The 19,734-nt window shown below is 48.4% G+C and overlaps 1 protein-coding gene across 6 annotated transcripts in view; it reads left to right on the forward strand.

Annotated features, from left to right (window-relative positions):
* AGAP1 (ArfGAP with GTPase domain, ankyrin repeat and PH domain 1) overlaps positions 1-19,734 on the forward strand; it is a 521,440-nt gene that overhangs the window by 206,943 nt on the left and 294,763 nt on the right. For all 6 annotated transcript variants that reach the window (XM_081051870.1, XM_081051871.1, XM_081051872.1 and 3 more), the window contains 2 exons: positions 812-953; positions 5,543-5,677. In XM_081051870.1, the coding sequence (XP_080907996.1) occupies positions 812-953; positions 5,543-5,677 (277 nt within the window). The remainder of the gene's footprint in view (positions 1-811; positions 954-5,542; positions 5,678-19,734) is intronic.

Raw genomic sequence — 19,734 nt, forward strand, 5'->3', positions numbered from 1 at the left:
CCCAGCCTTGATTCTACTGTTGGAATTCGTGTGACCCTGGGGAGCAGGTGAGCTCCAGGGACCCTCCGCTCCCTAGATGGTTCTGAGTGTTACATGAGATAATAATGCCTGACTGCATGGGGTTATCTGCCAGAAAGTGGATTTGGTGTAGGTTCAACTGGATGTAGGTGAAACAAGAATGAAATGGCAAGAGTCAGGCCGATGTGAGGTTTTAATGTTTCCCCCTAATTTTTGCTAATTTTGTTAATTCCGCTAACTAAGTGATGATACCCTCGCGGGGCACTGTAGGAATTCAGTGGCAGCTGATCTTTGCAAACACCTCTTCTGACAGGGGACTCGGCCGTCGGGGGTTGGGGGACAGAAGGACTTCTGAGCTGGCTGTGGGAGCCCAGGGGAGGAGCCCCGATCTCAGAGGCTCCGGCAAGCCTTCCTGGGAGGCTGTGCAGGGGAGTGTAGTGTGAAGCAGAAAGCTTCAGGCTCCCTCAGTCTCCAGACTGGCCCTGTACCTCCTGTTGGCAGGACTGCACTTGGCTCCCATGGGGAAGTGTGGACAGTGAGCGTCCTCTGGAGACAGCAGTGGCCCGGTGGGAAGTGGGGGTGGTCCCAGTCCAGCTGAGTTGTGCTCGGGATGGGGAGGATGTTAGCGATGCCTCAGCACCAGCACCGTGTGACGACAGACGTCAGCCGTCACTTGCCTGACTGAAGGGCGTCGGCCAGCGCGCGGCCTGTGCTCGTGAAGATGCCGCAGCCCTTCTCCCCGTGGGTCTCCTCACCCGCTTCCCTCCTCTCTCTGCCCTGCTTGTCTCCCCAGTTTGCCATGTGGGTGGACGCTGTCATATTTGTCTTCAGCTTGGAGGACGAGATTAGTTTCCAGACCGTCTACCACTACTACAGTCGGATGGCCAACTACCGGAACACGAGCGAGATTCCTCTGGTTCTCGTGGGCACCCAGGGTGAGTGGTGTCTGCCTGCGGACTGTCAAGGGCTCCAGCGGTGCAGCCCTGAGCACATTCGTGGCCCCTGTTTTCGGTGGGGAGGAATTTGAAAGTGGTTGACAGAAGAAATCATTTCCTACTGAAGGCTCACTTTTTACAGTGAAAATCTGTGAAAATTGAAATTGCCGCATTTCCTGAGTTGATGCTACGGAGAAATCACTTGTCAGCCACCTTAAAACCTCTCTCTCTCCCTCTCTCTCTCACACACACACACGTGCACCCTAAGTGCTTTAGAAAATATAACATCTATTTTCTATATAGGACATCTTAATTTCTCTGTTATGTAAAACAATTTATAAGTATCTAAAAGGTTGTTTAACTTTCATTGCACCTTTAAAACAATACTGATTTCTGACATGTAGCAGTTTTGCTTTATTCTGCTGTGTTTGTTAATGTCTTATGACCTATGTCTTATGTTTAATCTAGCAGGTCCCTCCAAGAGTGTAGAATCATACCCTATGAGCACATTTCTTATTTTTCTTGGTCACTTAAAACTTGGTCTCTTAGCAAAGTGTCATCACTTAGTACCCTTGTTCTTGTTCACAGACCCACTGATGTCTTCCACTGGGGTCTAACTAAGTGTCACATAGAACATTTTAAAAATCAGGTGAAGGTTAACCTTCAAACTGCTTTGTCAGAGATATAGGTAACTTGAAAAATAATCATGTCAAGAAAAATTGGATTATACTATTTTGTTGTTGTTCATCTGCTGTTTTTTGTTAATTCTTTTAGAATTAGCACATCGTGTGCCCTTCCATGCCTGGCTAAGACTTTTCTAAATGAGGAATTAGCTGTGTTGAACAGCCAGGAACAGTCAGCTGTATGTACTGTATGTACAACGCCTGGTAGAACACAGCTCGGGCAGGGAGGAAACCCTGGGAAGCCCAGTTCATGGAGTGGGTATGAGTGTTGGGAGGAACAAAGCTGCATGGCATAAACTAAACACATTTTCTCATTGTGCTAGATGTGAAATGTTAGAGTTGGGTTTTCATGGAGAGCATGACACACACACACACACACACACACACACACATATACACACACACACACACACACACACAGCCACACACAGCCACACACAGCCACCCCCTCTCCCACCTCCCGTGTTTTTAGCACACATGGAATGGCCAGTGATCTCCAGAGGGACACGTAGCCCTAAAACCAAATAGAAGAGATTCTTTGTGCCTAGAGCACCCTCTGGTGGTTTCCAGAAACAAGGGCACACCAGTAGAAAGTGCTAGGTCTTGTTCTAATGCATAGAATGGGCATGTTTGAGCTGGGGTCTTGAAAGTAATGTTTTCGAGCGGGTCGCTCCCCCGGAGCAGACCTGCTTAGAGCTTCCTCAGTAGGAAGCGATTCATCTGCAGTGAGTGCCCCTTCCTGCCGGCCCGTCCAAGGTGGTTCTGAGCAAAGTCAGAGGCCGCGCGTGTCGGCGTCTCCTGATGAGCTGCTTATGAGTTGAGTTCAGGGCTTTGTATTTGGGACGCGGAATGCCTTTGTGCTGTAGACTCACTGTGCTAAGGAGCAGGTCAGTTTTAGTCAGGCCAGAAGGTTGTTTTGAGCAATTTGTTATCTTGCATACCAGGGTTCTGGGTAGTCAGGAGTGGAGTGGAGTGTCCGAGGCCCAGGCATCGGGGCCATGCAGACCGGCCAGCGTCACTGCCTCCTGGCTGTGTGACCTTGACTGCTGCCTCCTGGCTCTGGCCGGGGTTAAACAGAGAATCTGTGCAAGGCACTCAGTGTCCATGGGCTAACAGTGGCGATGACGTGGCAGCTGTGTTCCTTGTATTTCAGTAAACGGGCAGTTTTAGTGGAGTCCTGCTTGGGATGCTGGAAGCAGGTCTCTGTGCTTCGGCCCTGGCAGAGAAGCCTGGCCCTGAGTGTTTCCCGCCCCGGCTTAAAGAGGGCTCGCCCACGCCTCCCACTGGACGGTGTGCATGTCAGCCCAGGAGGGCTGTGGACAGCCCCAGAGAGGCTTGCGGAAGCCCCGAGTGGAAGACCCCACCCCTTTTCATTTCCCGGGAAGCATCCCGGGAAGGAGCACGGTGGGAGGAGGTGTCCTGAGATGCTCTTCATACTCAGCACAGCCACGCCCCGAATGTACAGGGCAGGAAGGAGCATTACCAGGTAGGGACGTGCATCAGCAGAGGGCAGCCCCGTGCTTAGCCAGACCTCGACTTCCCAGAGTGCCCTAGACGCCCCGATGGCAGGAAGGTGGGGTAAGGGGAGGCTTCTGCAGGGTTCCACTCTTAGCTGCGGGAGGCCTCCCCATGTGAGGCCTGCGTGTTTGTCATGCTTTCTTTTTTGCACGGGTTTGGTGGAATGCCAGGAGGAGTCAGGTCCCAGACCGGAATCTGAAGTTCCCGCCCAGGTGGCTGGTATGTGACCTCAAGGTAGGAAGTGAGGGATAAGAAAAGAGGAAGAATTAACGGCATTCCTTAAGATCCCGGCGGGTGGTAGGACCTCAACCAGAAGTGGGCGGACACTCTGAGGACATGTCCCCTCTCTGGGGACAGTCAGGGAGCTCTGAGTATTCCTAAGTAGAGAAGACATTTGTGAACGAGGTGACTGAGACATTTGCTTAAACAGTTCTGTTTTTGAGGCTTGTGGAGTAAATGGATTTGAGGGAGAAGTACGAGCTCTAACAGTTACGTGTCGTTACGATAGAATGAAAAATGACACAGGATAGACTGAAATGCAGAGCTCGAGTCGACCAGGCCCGTTTCTGGCAGTGATGGTGCAGATGAGATGGAACGAAAACAGCGTGGGCATCCCTCCCAAGGATGGAGGGGCTGTGCAATGTTTGGGGGCCCCAGGGCAGGATAATTTTAAAGCTGGATTCATGCTCTGTGGCCTGTATTTTCCAAATTATTCAAGAGCACTGAAAACTTAAGGATTTCTAACTTTATTTTCTTAAAAGATGCTTACACCTGAAAAAAATACTTCTTTTCCTTCAGTGTGGTGAAATCCAAGTCATATTTATTAATCTGTAAGACAAGAACGCAGGATGAGCCATTCTTTGAAAAAAGCCTCTACTAGTAGGCCTTGGCAGCGAAGCTCCTGGAACTAGTCCTGAATCAGTTGGTTTCCCTCGGAGTAATTAAGGCTATCAGGTCAAACTTATTCCATAGAGTGAAAAAAATAAAATAGGGATCAAGGAAAGAAAAAGAGAAAGAGGGGGAGAAAATGACTAATTTTCATTTATTTTTATATATCATTTAAAATTATTTCATTATAAAAATTTCATTAAATTATATTTATTGAAATATATTTCAATATATAGTTATAAATTTTATTATTTATGATTCCCTCAAGATACCACTTTTTTATTTTAAAAGAACGGGTGTCAGATGCACTTCCTGTGCAGACATAGAACTGGAAAGGCTGCCGCTGTCTGGTGTCACTTATGTTATGCGACTGTGAGAGGAGCAGAGGGCATCCCACTGGTGGGTTTTGGTTTAAAGAGCTGTTGGGAGTTTTCTGTAGCAGAAGAGCTTTCAAACTCCCTGAGAAGATTTCACGTTAGGAAACGTCCTTGAAAATGCCCGCTGGCTCACACGTAAGCACAGCGGCCGTTGACATCTTGGCCCTTTCTCCATTCGTGTGCCGGGCACGAGGGTGGCACTCGTAACTCATCGGTAACGGAATGAGTGGAGTGTGGTATCATCAAGGCTCAGCTGAAAGGGGCTGATGGATTGAGACTAATGACTGGTGCCTGACACCCCGTCCTTGCTGCTCAAAAGCCCCCATCAGTACCCAGCTCCTGTGGGAGGCGGGGGCTTCTGTGAGGACTGGGGTTGGCTCGCTCACCTCCGGCTCCTGCCCACGCCCTTCGCCCTTCCTAAATACACCAGGCACTCGCTTGCGCAGCCGCTCACCCCAGCACCCCACCTCCCACAGGCGAGGCTCCCCTGCAAACCACACCGAGTACACCGACCTCCTCACCGCACCCCTGCTGGACTCTGCTCCCATCACCATCCTAAATTCATAGCCATCTCTCGTTTCTGTTCTTGATTTTCTGCCTCCCTCCTCAGCCGACCTGCTGTCCCCCATGAGAACTCGGATTTTCACCTGTCGTGTTTGCTGGGGTGTCTGTGCCTAGACCTGGACCAGACCCAAGGGGGCTCGTGAACGAGTACTGAGCGGGTACATGGCCACCCCTGGAGGAGTCATGCTGCAGAGTAGGATACACTTAGTAGGGTGCTTTGTGCACCCAAGGTCGCCTGCAAACAGTGACCCTGGGGTTTGTTTCCCTTCTTAAAATATCTTCTTCTGGGGCCACATCTAACTCTTACTTCTTCCTCTGGTCTTTCTGGGCGTCCTATTCCATTTCAGAAACGAGATCCTCTGAAACATTTCTACTAATGAAGACCATTCCAGCATTTGAGGTTATGATTTTGGGGGTAGACTGTGTTTTCAAAACTCCAGGTTCTCAAAAGAATTACGTCAGTGCCAGTAGGATTTAAGCTCCTCGGAGATCTTTGGGGGGGGAGGAATCAGCGTGGCTCGTGGTCACCCCGTGGTGCCTCTGCGTTTGTCTGTTCCAGATGCCATCAGCTCCACGAACCCACGGGTCATCGACGACGCCAGGGCGAGGAAGCTGTCCAGCGACCTGAAGAGGTGCACCTACTATGAGACGTGTGCCACATACGGGCTGAATGTGGAGAGGGTCTTTCAGGACGGTAAATACTCGCTGCTGTGAACGGCGCGGCTTTCCCACTGCAGGGCCCTTGCCCCACGCAGGGCGGGCGCGTCGCTTATGCGAGGCGTGGCTGTCAAAGCCGAGCACTGCGTGCGAGAGGTGACTCGGTGCCACTCAGAACAGCGTGTTCACAGGCTGCCACTGCTCTCCTGCAGCAGCTCTGGGTCCCGTGTGACCTCTGGGTACAGCATGAAAAGTTTCTCAAACCGTTGCTTTCGCACCCGATGTGTCACATTTAAAACACGTGCGCCATTTCTTCTACGCTGTGGGTGACCGTTCCTAATTCAAGCCCATCTCTTTAAAAAGGTTTAAATAGTTCACCTTAGACTTTGAGGAGAATAAGCTGAAAGAAGAGAGAGACTCAAGTTTGCGGGGGGAAGTCATCACACACTGGGACACACAGCTGGGAGCTGGCACGGGCACGTGGGCTTGTCTTTATGTGAGTTCGTTCCTTATTGAACACCCACTGCAGGAACAGCCACACGTCACATGGGAAGTTCTCCTGGAGGAGCGTGAGGTTCCCCGGGGGCGGGGGCGGGGATGAAACGTTCACACAGGTAACCGTAATGCCACATGTCGGTCGGGGAGAGGGGCGGTGACGGCAGTGGAGAGCTGGGAGGGAAGGTGGTCTCTAGCCTGGCGGGGTCAGCACTGTCTGGGGTAAAGTGACTCTCATAGCATTGACCTGGGACGAAGGTGCTGCGGGCAGCAGGTCCCGTTTCTGATGGGCATCGTGGGGAGTCAACCCCAGGCCCCTCCCCTGCTGGGTTAGACCCGCAGCGACACGCCCACGTCTGGCCTTGGTGCCACCCGGGTGATGGGGCAGAGCAGGCGGCCAGGCGGCCCCGAGGTCCTGCAGACCTGCTGCGCCCCGGCCATGGCGAACACTCGCTAATATTGTTATAGTGGGAGCAGTCATCAGAGGGCTGTTGTACCCCTCAAACCGGGGGATGGAGCTTTTCTTTTAAATATCCACATTAGTTCTCTGATGAAATGGTTAAGAAGTCCACACTGTAGCATTTTATTAAATTTCAAGGACCGTCCCTCACCTCTCCGTGGGCCTTCTCGGGCCACCCCATGGACCGGTGGGTGGCAACCCCCACTTAAATCCAGTGGTTACAGCTCCACGAACGTTAGTGAGACGGAAGAACCAGGCCAGGAGGCATGTGGCGTCTTCAGAGTTCTGTCAGGGCAAGGTCGCCGTTTGCCATTGAGTAGCCCCGACGCCCCTGAAAGTTAAAGCGAAGGCTGAGCGATGAAGCGTCCCCACACTAGAGCCCACCGGCCAGAGCTGGCCAGCCGCCTGTTTCTGTGGACAGGCTTCTCTGGCCACAGCCGTGCTGCTCACAGGCTGCAGGACATGCAGGCTGGGCCGCTCTTGGATTTCACCGCAGAGCTGAGTCGTCACACTAGGGACCCTGTGGGCCCCAAGGGCGAGAGTGTGGCTCTCTGGCCTTCACAGAAAGTTCACTGATCCCTGAGGTACACGTTCAGTGGCACAGAGGCATCTATTCTCCGCAATTATCGTGTTACTCATCCATTTATAACTAAATGAACTCGTCTTACCGAGTTGGTTCATACAGGCATGCCATGGTTACGATGCCCAGCGTCCAGAATGGGGCAGGCGGTGGTCAGGTGATGGCCACGTGCCGGAAGCACTCCTGCCACCCCCAGGTCGGAGCCCTGGCCCAGGCACATGGGAGGGGCCTTTCTGAATGTCACCATGTTAATATAAACTATTGAAGTGTGGGCGTTGCTGTGGGCGTTCACAGGCTACCGCCTCAGTGATTGACAGGTGAAGCTCATTACACTGTTCGTGTGGTTTCCACAGGGTTGGGAGGTTCTTGGTCCGTCTCACTTCTTATTTTAGAAGCAGCACGCTCCCAGTAAGTATTTGGATTGTATAGACTCCGCACAGGAAATAATCCCCGCGGCACACAGTTGTGACTGTTACCGAATCCTGCACACTTTCGTTGTTAGTGGTCAGAGCAGTTGCTAACCGCGTGGGAACTGTATACTCAGTACTTAGAAGTCATTCGCGAGGCTACTCCATGTTAATCCCCAGGGGAAGGAAATGAACATGTCAGCTTGAGAGTGAAAGACAGCGAGGCTCAGAGAAGCCCGTAACTTGGCCAAAGGCGCCGCAGCTGCCCTGGGCCCCCGTCGGGACACCCTGGAGCCTGGGTCCTGAGCACCCCCCCGGGGCACGCCGGGCAGACGGCACGTCCAGCATGCAGGCCCCCCCCCACCACCACCATGGACTCAGTTTATTCTGATCTCTTTGCACGTCCTGGCTTCCTTCATGCCCTTGCACTTTCCTTTATTCCCCTGCAGTTGGCTTTGGAAGTTGTGAACTCAAGTCTCTTCTCAAGTACTTCTGAACTTCTCACCTTACGGTGTCCATGTCTGGGGCTTGTTTTGCGGTGACAGTGGCGTCTGCTGGCCGTATGATGAGCACAGTGACCTGTGTCAGAGCACAGGCTCATGCAGCCTGAGGAGGAGGGAGAGTCAGTTCTTTGTTTTCACATTTTATGGAATCGAGCCAAGGGAGCCCCTAAGTATTTTGGGGGGGTATAGTTTATGATTTTTTTAAACTATGGTATCTGACTTGTATGTGATAAGACTGTAAAGGTCCTGGGTACCTAAGGAAGCGTCGTTTCCCTTCACACAGAATGAGGAGTGGGACCTCATGGAGGGAGAACAATTGCTTTAATTTTCCCCGATTGGACTCTGTCTGCTCCTTCACTCTGTCCCTCTCTCTCGTAGAAAGAGCTGATACAGATTGATCTGAATTGTAAGCAGTTTCATTTTGTAGATGGGTTCTCTTATGCACCGCGGTGTCAGTTGTTTTGTGTGCAGAATTTAATACTCTTGTACGTATATCCTAAACCGTAGTCATTTGTTGAATTCCTAAAGTGTCCTGTTACGAATATTAAGGCAGACTCCCCAATAAAGTTTTGACCTCTTACCTTCTTAAGCTTCTGTTTATAGGACAGTAGGAAACCCTACGTACAAGACCCATAAAGACCAAGATGCAGCTAAGTTACAAATAACAGATCTGTCCCTTTCATTCTCTGCTGATTTCTGCCATGTGTTATTTGTCGAGGATAATTGGATACTTGCGTGATTTCATATGGGAGACCTTTCATTCTACGATAGAGCTGCATTATTTATACTAACAGAAACAATTTAGTTTTAGGTACATGTGGGTGGGAAAGCTGGGCGTTGAAAGGCTGTGTCTGTCGGTTACCAGTGCTGCGAGTATGTCCTGTCCTGGAGGGTGGGCGTCTGTCTGACAGCACCCCCAGTTCTAGGAAGCTCCATGTCACACACCCCCCCCACACCTGCCTGGGGATGGCTCACCGGGGCCGGGATACCCCGTGTGAAGGGCTGAGCCGGGAGGGAGAGGTCCCATGACTTGTCCAAGGTCATGCAGTACGCCCGGCGCCTTAGTTTGCTTTCCATCCTTTGCTTCCACAGATGGAAATCCTGATGGACAAAGAGTCCATTGCACGTGAAACGTCTGCGCCCCTTGGTCCTCGGTACAGGAGTGTCCAGCTCAAGGGTGGCAGTACAGTGAGGCCAGGCGGTACAGCCTGACTGCGTGCATTAGAGCATTGTGAAGTGAAGCAGTCTTGTGGGCTTTCTCTCCTGAGGGCGCCATCACCTTGAACCATTTGGTCTTGCTGATGCCACAGTCTTTTGTTTGTGCTGTTAAAGGTGTGTCAGTCTGGCCGAGTTCATTCTTTCCTGGAACAGCTTAATTTTTATCGTGGGGTGGCCTATTATTTTTGTTCTTGTTTTTTTCCGTTATTATGTTAGAGATTAGATTGGAGCCAATTTATTTTTATTTTTTTCCCCTAAGGGTGTGCCTTCAAAAATAAAATTTTTCACATTTAAAAGCAATCCAAATATATGTGTGCGTTTGGCATTTAATACATGTCGAAAGGTGAACTGAGGAGTCATTGAGTGTCTGTTATACACGAGGTCTGACAATTAAGTTTGCGAACTTGTTGTACTAACCTTTTTTTTCTAATATCAGAGGGATTATTCATTATGAATTTGTACCAACTGGACAAACAGTTAACCAAGTTTACTACTTGGCAGTGCTGAAAAGGCTGCGTGAAAAAGTCAGACGACCTGTGCTTTTCACCAACAATTCATGGCTCTTACGTCACGACAACGCACCAGCTCACAGCACTGTCTGCGAGGGAGTTTTTAGCCAGTAAAATAACTATGGGAACACCCTCCCTACTCACCCGATCTGGCCCCCAATGACTTCTTTCTTTACCCAAAGATAAAGGAAATATGGAAAGGAAGACATTTTGATGACATTCAGGACATCAAGGGTAATACGACAACAGCTCTGATGGCTATTCCAGAAAAAGAGTTCCAACATTGCTTTGAAGGGTGGACTAGGCGCTGGCGTCGGTGCATAGCTTCCCAAGGGGAGTGCTTTTGGGTGACCGTAGTGACATTCAGCAATGAGGGATGCAGCACTTTGTCTAGGATGAGTTTGCGAACTTAATTGTCAAGCCTTGTGTATTTTTAATCATTTGTGACGATTAATTTATTTCACAGTTTAAAGGCTTACGATGGGAGACAGTAGGTCTTTACTAGGCCGGAATGACAGACAGCCGGGAGCCACCTTCGCAAAGTCCCATCATGCAGCTGGTGTCAGGCCAGTGGGTTCTTTTCTGCCCCTGGTTTCACTGTACATCCCGTCACGGTGCCCGTCACGGTCACTGCATCCATCCCCCCCCACTGCCCTCTGCACGGGAAGGTTGTCCATGCGCGCACCCCCAGGACTGATGGGCAGTTTGCGTTAAGACGGGGCGGCAAGAAAGGTTTAGCTGCTTAAATTACACTTTATTATGGGGTTTAGTATTTTAAAGCTTTCTAAGAACAGTGCCTGTGTAAGGATTGAGTAGCACTTCCATGGAGCTGCTACGGTGGGGAGATGAAGAGAAATGCTCAAGTTCATTGGTGAGCCCCACACGGCCGGCTCGTTCCTGGTTGGGCAGCTGCCCTGCTGTCATCAGTAACCACAGTGTCATTGCTTGGTGGCTTCTAACACGGTCTCGTCCCATTGGAATGACCATCTGCACGTTGCCTCCACTGGCCCATGGCGCGTCGTCTCTCACTAAATTGGAGAAGCATGCCTGGTGTTCACAGGATGTAGGCTTTGGATTGAGTCTGTAGGGGGCAGGGTGTGTAGTTTGCTGGGTCTTTCTCTTTGTGCTGTAGCCCTGGTTTGTGTTTGGGTGGGAACGTGCATAACTGATTTATAATGATTATTTTTATACACAAACATGCCAATACCCTTTGTTATGTGCCTTTGCAAATTGAGCTTATTTCTTAACCAAAGAAGCTTTTTTACCTGTAACAAAGTTAAACCACAAATTGAAATAATGATTTAATACCAGAACGAAAAGACAGACTTTCAGTGTAGGAAACCGTATTTTTAGAGGTTAAAGGAAAAAAAAGCCAAAAAGAAAAACAAAGCTTGAGTTAATATTTTTAGGGGAAAAATTAGTTTGAGGTAAAAAATTCTTACCCTTGAGAAGCTGCAGTCGTGTTACGAAGGGAGCCCAGCGTCCGGCACGTTGACCTGTGCCCAGCCAGACCTTCGGAACACATGTAACAATCAGCAGCGTGTTCAGCTGACGTGGAACTGGGAAGTGACGACAGCAGGCGTTTCCAGCGCTGATTGGAGGATTTGATTGTGGAATCCAAGTGTTTTTCAATATTATTATTATTTAGTCACAAGTAAAAAACCCGCTTCTTTCTTGTTTGCAGACCTTTGTGAAGAAGTTGCGCTCTGTAAGAGTTTATTTCTTGTCCTTTGAGCTGTTCAGTGGACATGGAGGCCAGACTTTTAAAGAGGCGATGATCTCCTTAGAGTATCAGTTGAGCTGCTGAAAATCACCCATACGAAACGGAAATTGTTGCAGGGGTACTGGGTACATGGCCAGTGTGGTCCCTTCTCCGCAGACGGCAGCTGCCGGCCCTAAGGAGCGTGGACTCGGTGTGAGAGTTGATAACCCCGCCTCCAGGTGATGCCCCCGGTAGAAGGAGCGGTTTCAAGGAAAGGCGTTTCTGTTCTTTGAAAACTAACCTGAGAAGAAGTCACCTTAGTCTTCATCAAGACTGCTGTTATTACAAATGGCGCGGACAACAAACAGCCTCACCTCATAAGGCTGGGGAGCAGTGTGTTCCTGGAGGCTTTGCTCTCTGCCAGTCTCTTACCCCAAGTCCGCAATCTTTCGCGCTGTGCTTCTCCTACTGGAGATGGTAAGTGGGCGCCAATGCTCGTGTTGCCTGGAAATGCCCGAACTAAGTCTCACGCCACCGACACGAGACCATTAAGCAGTGAGGGAAGGCGCTCGGTTCTGATTTCTGTGTGGAGGCGCCTATCTTTTGCTCGCGGAATTACTTTTATCAATGACATAGAAAATGGTTATTTTAATACTTTCCTGCACTGCGGCAGCGAGGCTGTGTTTTGCCCCAGGATTCCTCCTAATGACCTTAGCCAGCTTGAATTAGCTTGATGTATCATTAACGCATACAAATAAATGGCTTTTCTTTTTGTTCAGAGTGCCGCGGCATTCTATGCTTTCTAACGTTCTTTAAAATGATTAAGCAGCGATGTACTGTTTGACCTCTGTCACCCTCCGCAGAGCCTCTGATCAAAAGAATACGGAAACGTTACTTAACTGGGTTGTGAGACGTCGTTAGGCTCCGTAGCTGATGTTTCCAAGTTCTTTGTCACTTTTTTCCCTTATAGAACATGGATGTGGCTAGATCTTAACCTTCCCTCATCGAAGAACTATCCACTAACTGCTAGGTTAGCAGCCCCCAAATGTTCAGTGCATGAAACATAAGGAAAAGGTATCCTCCAGGAGGCTGACTTTTTAGCCTTGAAATCTTTGACACGAGAAAAGGATAGCTTTACCCCAGGGACTGTTTTGTTGTTGCTGCTATTTACGGGGTGGGCCTGGCCTGCTGTTGGCTCCACGAGTATGTGGGGAGTCAGGCTTGGAGCAGGTGGTAGACATCCCCAAAGGACAGGCCCCAGAATCGGGAGGTGGTTTGTGTATTGAGTGTGGAGCCATTGGAGGTTTTGTGAAGAAGACTGTGACACAGTGACAGCCTTCTCTCTCTTCCCTGATTCAGGCTAAAGTAAACGATGAGGAGCGGAGTGCAAACGTGTTTGTCTAAAAGAAAACTAGACTGTAAAAGCCTTGATGAGGAAGTCGGAATTTGTGAGATTTGCCAAAGAAAAGAGAGGTGACTTTTTTAAAGGATGTGAAATGTGGAAATAAAAACCACCCATAGCGTCTCCACCCAGTGGCTGTTACTGTTGAGGCCTGGGTGTGTGTGTGTGTAAATGGATTATCGGGCATTGTAACATTTTATATCTTGCCTGCTGACATGGATACGTTTTGTACAATATAATTTCCGATTAGACATTTAATGTTTTTTCCCCTGTATTTATTTATTTGTTTTAGGATCAGTGGGAGACTCTTGACCTGAAGCTTATCTCCATCCTTAATCATTTCTTTAGGATACGCTGTAGCACTCTGACTGCTGGGCCAATGAGCTGCGTCGCTTTTCCACTTTTGGTCCTTGCTGTCCTGTGGCCTCCAAGGGAGTCTGTCCCGACTCATGTTTCCTCCACAGGTGTCCCTTTTCTGCACTCTGGCCGCACTGGACATTTTCATTTTAAAAACTTTTCACATACAGACAAAATAGTCATAACTTCTAGTGTGCTAAATATTATTCTCAGTCGATCTGTCCCTTACTATGAAAATAAGCCCATCTTACACAGACAGTTGTTTTGTTAAGAGGTAGCAGTCAGCCTCTTGGGCGGGAAGAGTTCTGGCATGTTGAAGGTGACATGGGGACCAGGTGGCCCCTGCTACGTTTGCAGATGTGCCCTGTCGGGTGTGTCAGGCAGGTCCTCTGAGGCTGGAGCACCCCAGCTCCCCAGAGGGCAGACGGCACAGAGGCCGGTCCCCAGTCCCTATGTGGCTGTGACCTTGGCGGTTAGCTCGGTGCCAAAATGGCCTGTCCTCGAGCTTTTGTCAGTCCCTTCAAGAAACGGTGTTATCAGCATGCTGCCCGTGTCACATGGATCTAGGTACCTTCTGAGGGGCACAGAGAGGAAGTGACCCTCCCAGGTCCTTGAGTCTGGACCTCCCCTTGGCTTTGTGTCATGGCAGCACTGAAGGGCCCGAGAAGCCCAGCAGACCAGTGGGAGCTCCAGGGAAGGGCTGTGCCTCCCTGCTCGCAGAACAGGTGTGTGGTGGCTGCAGCTTAGGTGTGTCTTTTCTCTGCTGTGTTCTGTCCTAGAAGGGGATCCTGGAGTTGGTCAGGACTAGTGTCTTCCAGACGCTCAAAGCTCACCCCCCACTTTTGATGTCATAAATATCTTATTTTACTATTAAATGTTTAAAATGTCACAATTTGGGAAACTCACACAAATCACTCCTGTGAAAATTAAGGAATTAAATCCTGAGCATTTGTTCATTTTTTTTCCACCATGTCCCGAGTTTGCTTGCTGCACAGGCGTCTGTACCCTGGAAGGTGTGAAATTCTGAACACTGATGTGTCATCTAACTGCTAGGAGGTGCTCCCGTCCCTGCACCAAGATTCCGTTATTAAATGAGACACCCAGGTGTCTTCTGCATTTACATTCATTTCTTGCCTGACCTACAGACTTGCGGAGTTTCCGATGGGGAGGACGCGAGGCCCTGGCCAGCTGTGCCCCGCAGTGCAGATGAGCTGGCAGGGCCGCGAGGCCGTCCCCTGAGTCTTATCAGTAGCAAGTGAGAAGCCAGAAGTTAGGACTGTGTCTCTTAGCAGTACATGTTTACCTTTGTTCTGTAAATGGTATACTTAAAAGCCGTTGCTTGCATTTTAAAACCTGGTAGTAAACAAAAATGCTCCATTAAGTTATAATTACGTTTAATAAAATGTAAGCCGTCTCAGTACTCACGGTTTGGAGGTGAAATGCAATACTGTAATCAACATATAAATTACTTCCCAAAAGCTGTTTGATAGAAACTCACCCAGGCTGTTTTCTCCATGTAACAGACTGTGGATAACAGAACACTGTGACACGGTCTCTGAGATTCAGTGAAAATAGTATGAAAAGGAAGGAGGGTTTGCTTTCAAGAACTCGGTTTTGTAGTTTAGTAAAACGCCACTAGGGGGCACCAATGGCGTGCATAAGGATAATTCTCTCTGGCCTAGTTTTCCCTTTTGCTGTTACTGTGGAGAATACAGACGGACTAAAACCACTGGTTTGAGAGATCATTTAGACCTGTAATAAGATGCACTCCGTAAAGCGTAAGTTACCGGGTCAGCAGCACACGAATGCAGAAGTAAAAAACTTCAGCTCATTGGAATGGGGAGATCAAAATTAAAAAGATGAAATGATACATTCTATTTAACTACCAATCCCTTCTACCTTTTTGCCGTGCATGTAACTTTAGAGAAGAAACAAAATTTGGCAAAAGATATGCTTTTCTTAGAACGGAGTAACCAAATTTATTATTTAATCTTTTGTTTTTAATAATTTTTTATTTTTCAATTACAGTGGACATGCACTATACTGGGGGTGCCAAAAAATGTGTACACGTGACTTGTATTCATCTTTTGTTATTGGTATATATTGAGTATTACAACTTTAATACAGTTTTTTCCTTTCTGAAAATATGTATATACATATATTTTGGCACCCTTTATTATTTTTAGGTGTACAACATAGGGATTAGACATTTGTATAACTTAGAAGTGCTCAATCCAATAAATTTAGTACCCACCTGACACTATACATAGTTATTACCATCTCATTGACTATATTCCCTATGCTGCACTTTACATCCCCATGACTGTTTTGTAACTACCACTTTGTACTTCTTAATCCCTCCCCCATTTTCACCTAACCCCCTAAAGCTCCTCCCATCAGACAACCATTACTTATCAATGAGTCTATTTTTATTCTGCTTGTTCGTTTATTTTGTTCTTTAGATTCCACATATAAGTGAAATCATACGCTATTTGTCTTTCTCTGTTTAACTTACTTCACTCAGCATAATACTCCCTAGGTCCATCCATGTTGTTGCAAGATGACAAGATTTCATTCTTTTTTATGGCTGAGTAATATTCCATTGTATGTGTGTATTACCTCTTCTTCATCCAGTCGTCTACTGATGGACACTGAGGTTGCTTCCCCATCTTGGCCATTGTAAATAATGCTGCAATGAACATATATATGCATAGTCATGTGTCTTTTCAAATTAGTGTTTAGGATTTCTATGTATAAATACCCAGGAGTGGAATCACTGAGTGGTTCTTTGTATCTTGTTATAGCCTTTGTTTTAAAGTCTATTTTGTCTGGTATAAATATTACTAACCCAGCTTTTTTTTTTTTTTTCTCATTTTCATGGAATATTTTTATCCATTCGTTTACTTTTCAGTCTGTGTGTGTTTTTTTGTCTGAAGTGAGTCTCTTGTAGGCAGAATATGTAAGAGTCTTGTTTTCCTATCCTTTCAGCCATCCTATGTCTTTTGATTGGAGTATTTCACCCATTTGCATTTAAAGTAATTGTTGATTGATATGTAGTTATTGCCATTTTATTACTCATATTTTTTACTTTTTTCTTAAAGAAGTCCCTTTAACATTTCTTGTAATACTGGTTTGGTGGTGATGAACTCCTTTAGCTTTTTCTTGTCTGGGACGCTCTTAATCTGTCCTTCGGTTCTAAATCGTAGCTTAGCTGTAGAATAATCTTGGTTGTAGGTCCTTCCTTTTCATTACTGAATATTTTGTGCCAATCCCTTCTGGCCTGCAAAGTTTCTGTTGAGAAATCAGATGATAGTCCTACGGGGGCTCCCTTGTAGGTAACTGCTTTTTCTCTTGCTGCTTTTAAGATTCTCCCTTTATCTTTAACCTTTGGCATTTTAATTATGATGTGTCTTGGTGTGAGCCTCTTTGGGTTCATCTTGTTTGGGACTCTCTGCACTTCCTGGGCTTGTATGTCTGTTTCCTTTGCCAGGTTAGGGAAGTTTTCAGTCATTATTTCTTCAGATAGGTTGTCACAGTTCCTTGCTCTCCCTCTCCTCCTCTGGTCCCCTATGATGCAAATGGTGTTATGTTTGATGTTGTTCCAGAGGCCCCTTAACTATCCTCCTTTGGGGATTCTTTTTCTTTTTGCTGTTCTGATTGGGTGTTTTCTGCTTCTTGCTAAATCGCTGATTTGAGCCTCTCCTTCATCTAATCTGTTGATTCCCTCTAATATATCTTTCATTTCAGTTGTTGTAGTCTTTATTTCTAACTGGTTCTTTTTATGTTTTCTTCCTCCATTTTTATGTTTCTCATCTCTTTGTTGAAGTTCTCCCTGAGATCATTGAGCATCTTTATAACCAGTGTTTTGAACTCCACATCTGGTAGATTGCTTGTCTCCATTTTGCTTAGTTCTTTTTCTGGAGGTTTGTTTTGTTCTTTTATTTGGGGCATATTTCTTTGTCTCCCCATTTTGGCTGCTTCCTTCCTTGTGTTTGTTTTTCTGTATTAGGTAGGGCTGCTGTGTATTCTGGTCTTAGTAGAGTAGCCCTGTGTAGTAGGTGTGCTGTGGGACCCAGTGGTACAGTCTCCCTGGTCACCAGATCCAGGTGCTCCAGCTGTGTCCCTTGTGTGGGTTGTGTGTGCCCTCCTATTGTAGTCGAATCTTGGTTGCTGTTTGCATGTCATTTGGAGGGATTGACCCTCAGGCTGACTGGTTATGAGGACTGGCCGTGTCTACAGAGGAGGAGCTGTGGTGCAGGGGCCGACCCTATGGAGCAGAATTTGCTTTAGCAGGGCTCTGCTGCCTGCCCTGTCAGCCCTTTGGGTGTGTCATTTGTGGAGGTGGTTAGGTGGTGCTCTGGTGTGGTCTGAAGCTGGCCACCGAGTGTGTTGGTTCTGGGTCCTCGTGGCGGGGGGGCCAAGGTCAACCACTGCCTGTGCCCTGCCTAGAGCCACTTGGTCTGAGCTACAAAGGGATCTTCAGATAGTTGCCATTTGTGCTGAGCCTGGAGCCAAGGCTGGCTGCTGCTGGTGCCAGGCTTGGAGGATCTTTAGCAAGAGGTACGGGGTATGATGCTATTTGGGGTGTGTGAAACTGCGAGATTTTAGGAAATTTCTCAGCATGAACCAGAACAGACTGTTTGAATGGAAAAGCCACTGGAAGCAGCTTAGGTTGGCCTGCAAGTTGGATGGGGTGGGGTCTCCGCTAATCATCCAGGGCAGGGAGAACAGTGTTAACCAGGTTGGTGGAGACTCACATATGCGCCGACCTTTGCCTGCACGTGCACACTATGGGGGAAGGTGTCAAACAAAGGAACAGTGTCTTCTGTCAGCACTTCTATCTGGGGGAAAGCTGCCCTTCCAGCCCTTGCTCTGAAGCCAGACAATTCATTTCTTCCCTGGATGTCCCTGGCACCTTTCGAGCTGCTGTCCCAGCACTGGACCTCAGAGCAAGTGAGTCCGTCAGTGAGTAAATCTGTGCACGGGCCCTTTAAGAGGAGCCCCTGGGACTGCAGCCGCCCTTGTCTCACTCAGCTGCAATCTGCTGGTTTTCACAGCCAGAAGTCGTGGGGACTTCTCTCCCAGCACTGGGACCCTGGGCTGGGGGGCCTGGTGTGGGGCTGGGACCCCTCACTACTCGGGGAGACCTCTGCAGCTGAGCTATCCCTCCCAATTTTTAATGGTCAGCAAGTGGGTTTGGGACCAGCTCATTCTGCATCTCTGCCCCTCCTACCAGTCTCCACTTGGCTTTTTACACGTATGTCTACAGTTCATATATGTTCTGTTCAGCAGGAGTTCAGGTGATTCTCAGTGATGGTGGTTCTGTAGTTTAGTTGTAGTTTTGAAGTGGTCGTAGGTTGTAGTTGGTGGGCACAGCGTTTACCTACATCACCATCTTGACTGGAAGCCTGTTGTTCTGTGTCAAGTGACCAAGAGCTCCGTTGGCCTGCGCGACAGCCCAGGCTTCTCACGTGAGCACCTGCACCCTCGGCAGGTAGAGCACAGGCCTCTCCTGACACGAGGCTGCGCAGCGTGGCTGTGTGGCCTTGCGGTGGAGACACGACCACCAGCCTCTGTGTCCAGCTGTCGCCCCTTCCTGTAGGGGGACCCCTGGGCTCCTCTCTGCAGCCTGGTGGTAGTTGGAAACGAGGAGGCAGATGACAGAGTCTGGCCGACGTTCCTGGGCACGGGGAAGGGGTCTGATCCGTGTTTGGGAATGGAGATGCTGTTTCTGCAGAGGCGCAGCGTGACTGAGAGTGGTGAGGTGCTCACGGTGCCCGGTCACCTGCTGGTGCAGAGCGCCCTTTGGAGAGTCAGCGGTGCTTGTTCTCCATGTGCTCAGGTGGGTGGGGGCCGTGGGGGACGGAGGAGCCTGTGGTGCGTACGTTTGCCTGCGTTCAGTCTTCTAGTTTCTTGAGGGTTTTGTGGTAACTTTCTCCTTTATTCGTCCATTTTACCCCTCAGGTTGAGTGAGGACTTCTCACTGCTTTTGTTCCCATCTACTTATTTCTTGCTTTTACGCTGCATTTTCTCTCCCTACGTAATTTCCATTAGAAATTATAGCATCTCCAATCAGACAGTTCTCAATTTCTTTATTTGGAAAATGGGCCTGGTTACGCATGTGTAACAAATGAGAAACATCAAATCACAGGCTCTTCTGTACAAATGAAGTTTCCTTTATCAGATTCCTTACAGACAGTGCTTAGGATTCATAAGGAAGCACCTATAGTTTGGAGCATTCTACAGTTTTCAGTCCTCGGAATAGTGGAAACATGGCAGAGGATTGTGAGCGAGGACTGCGGTTAGGTAATTTCATCGGAATGAAGAGGAACGTCTGCCGTGGGAGGGCAGCTTCCATAGACTAGTCTTTCGGTGCCAAAGAAGAATGTTTTCCCAGCCCCTGCGAAGGAGAACTTCAGCAAGGGACCCCCTGCAGGTAGAGCTGTGGCCTAAGTTCTGGG

Source organism: Rhinolophus hipposideros, assembly GCF_964194185.1.
Source record: "Rhinolophus hipposideros genome assembly, chromosome: 6".
NCBI lineage: Eukaryota > Metazoa > Chordata > Mammalia > Chiroptera > Rhinolophidae > Rhinolophus > Rhinolophus hipposideros.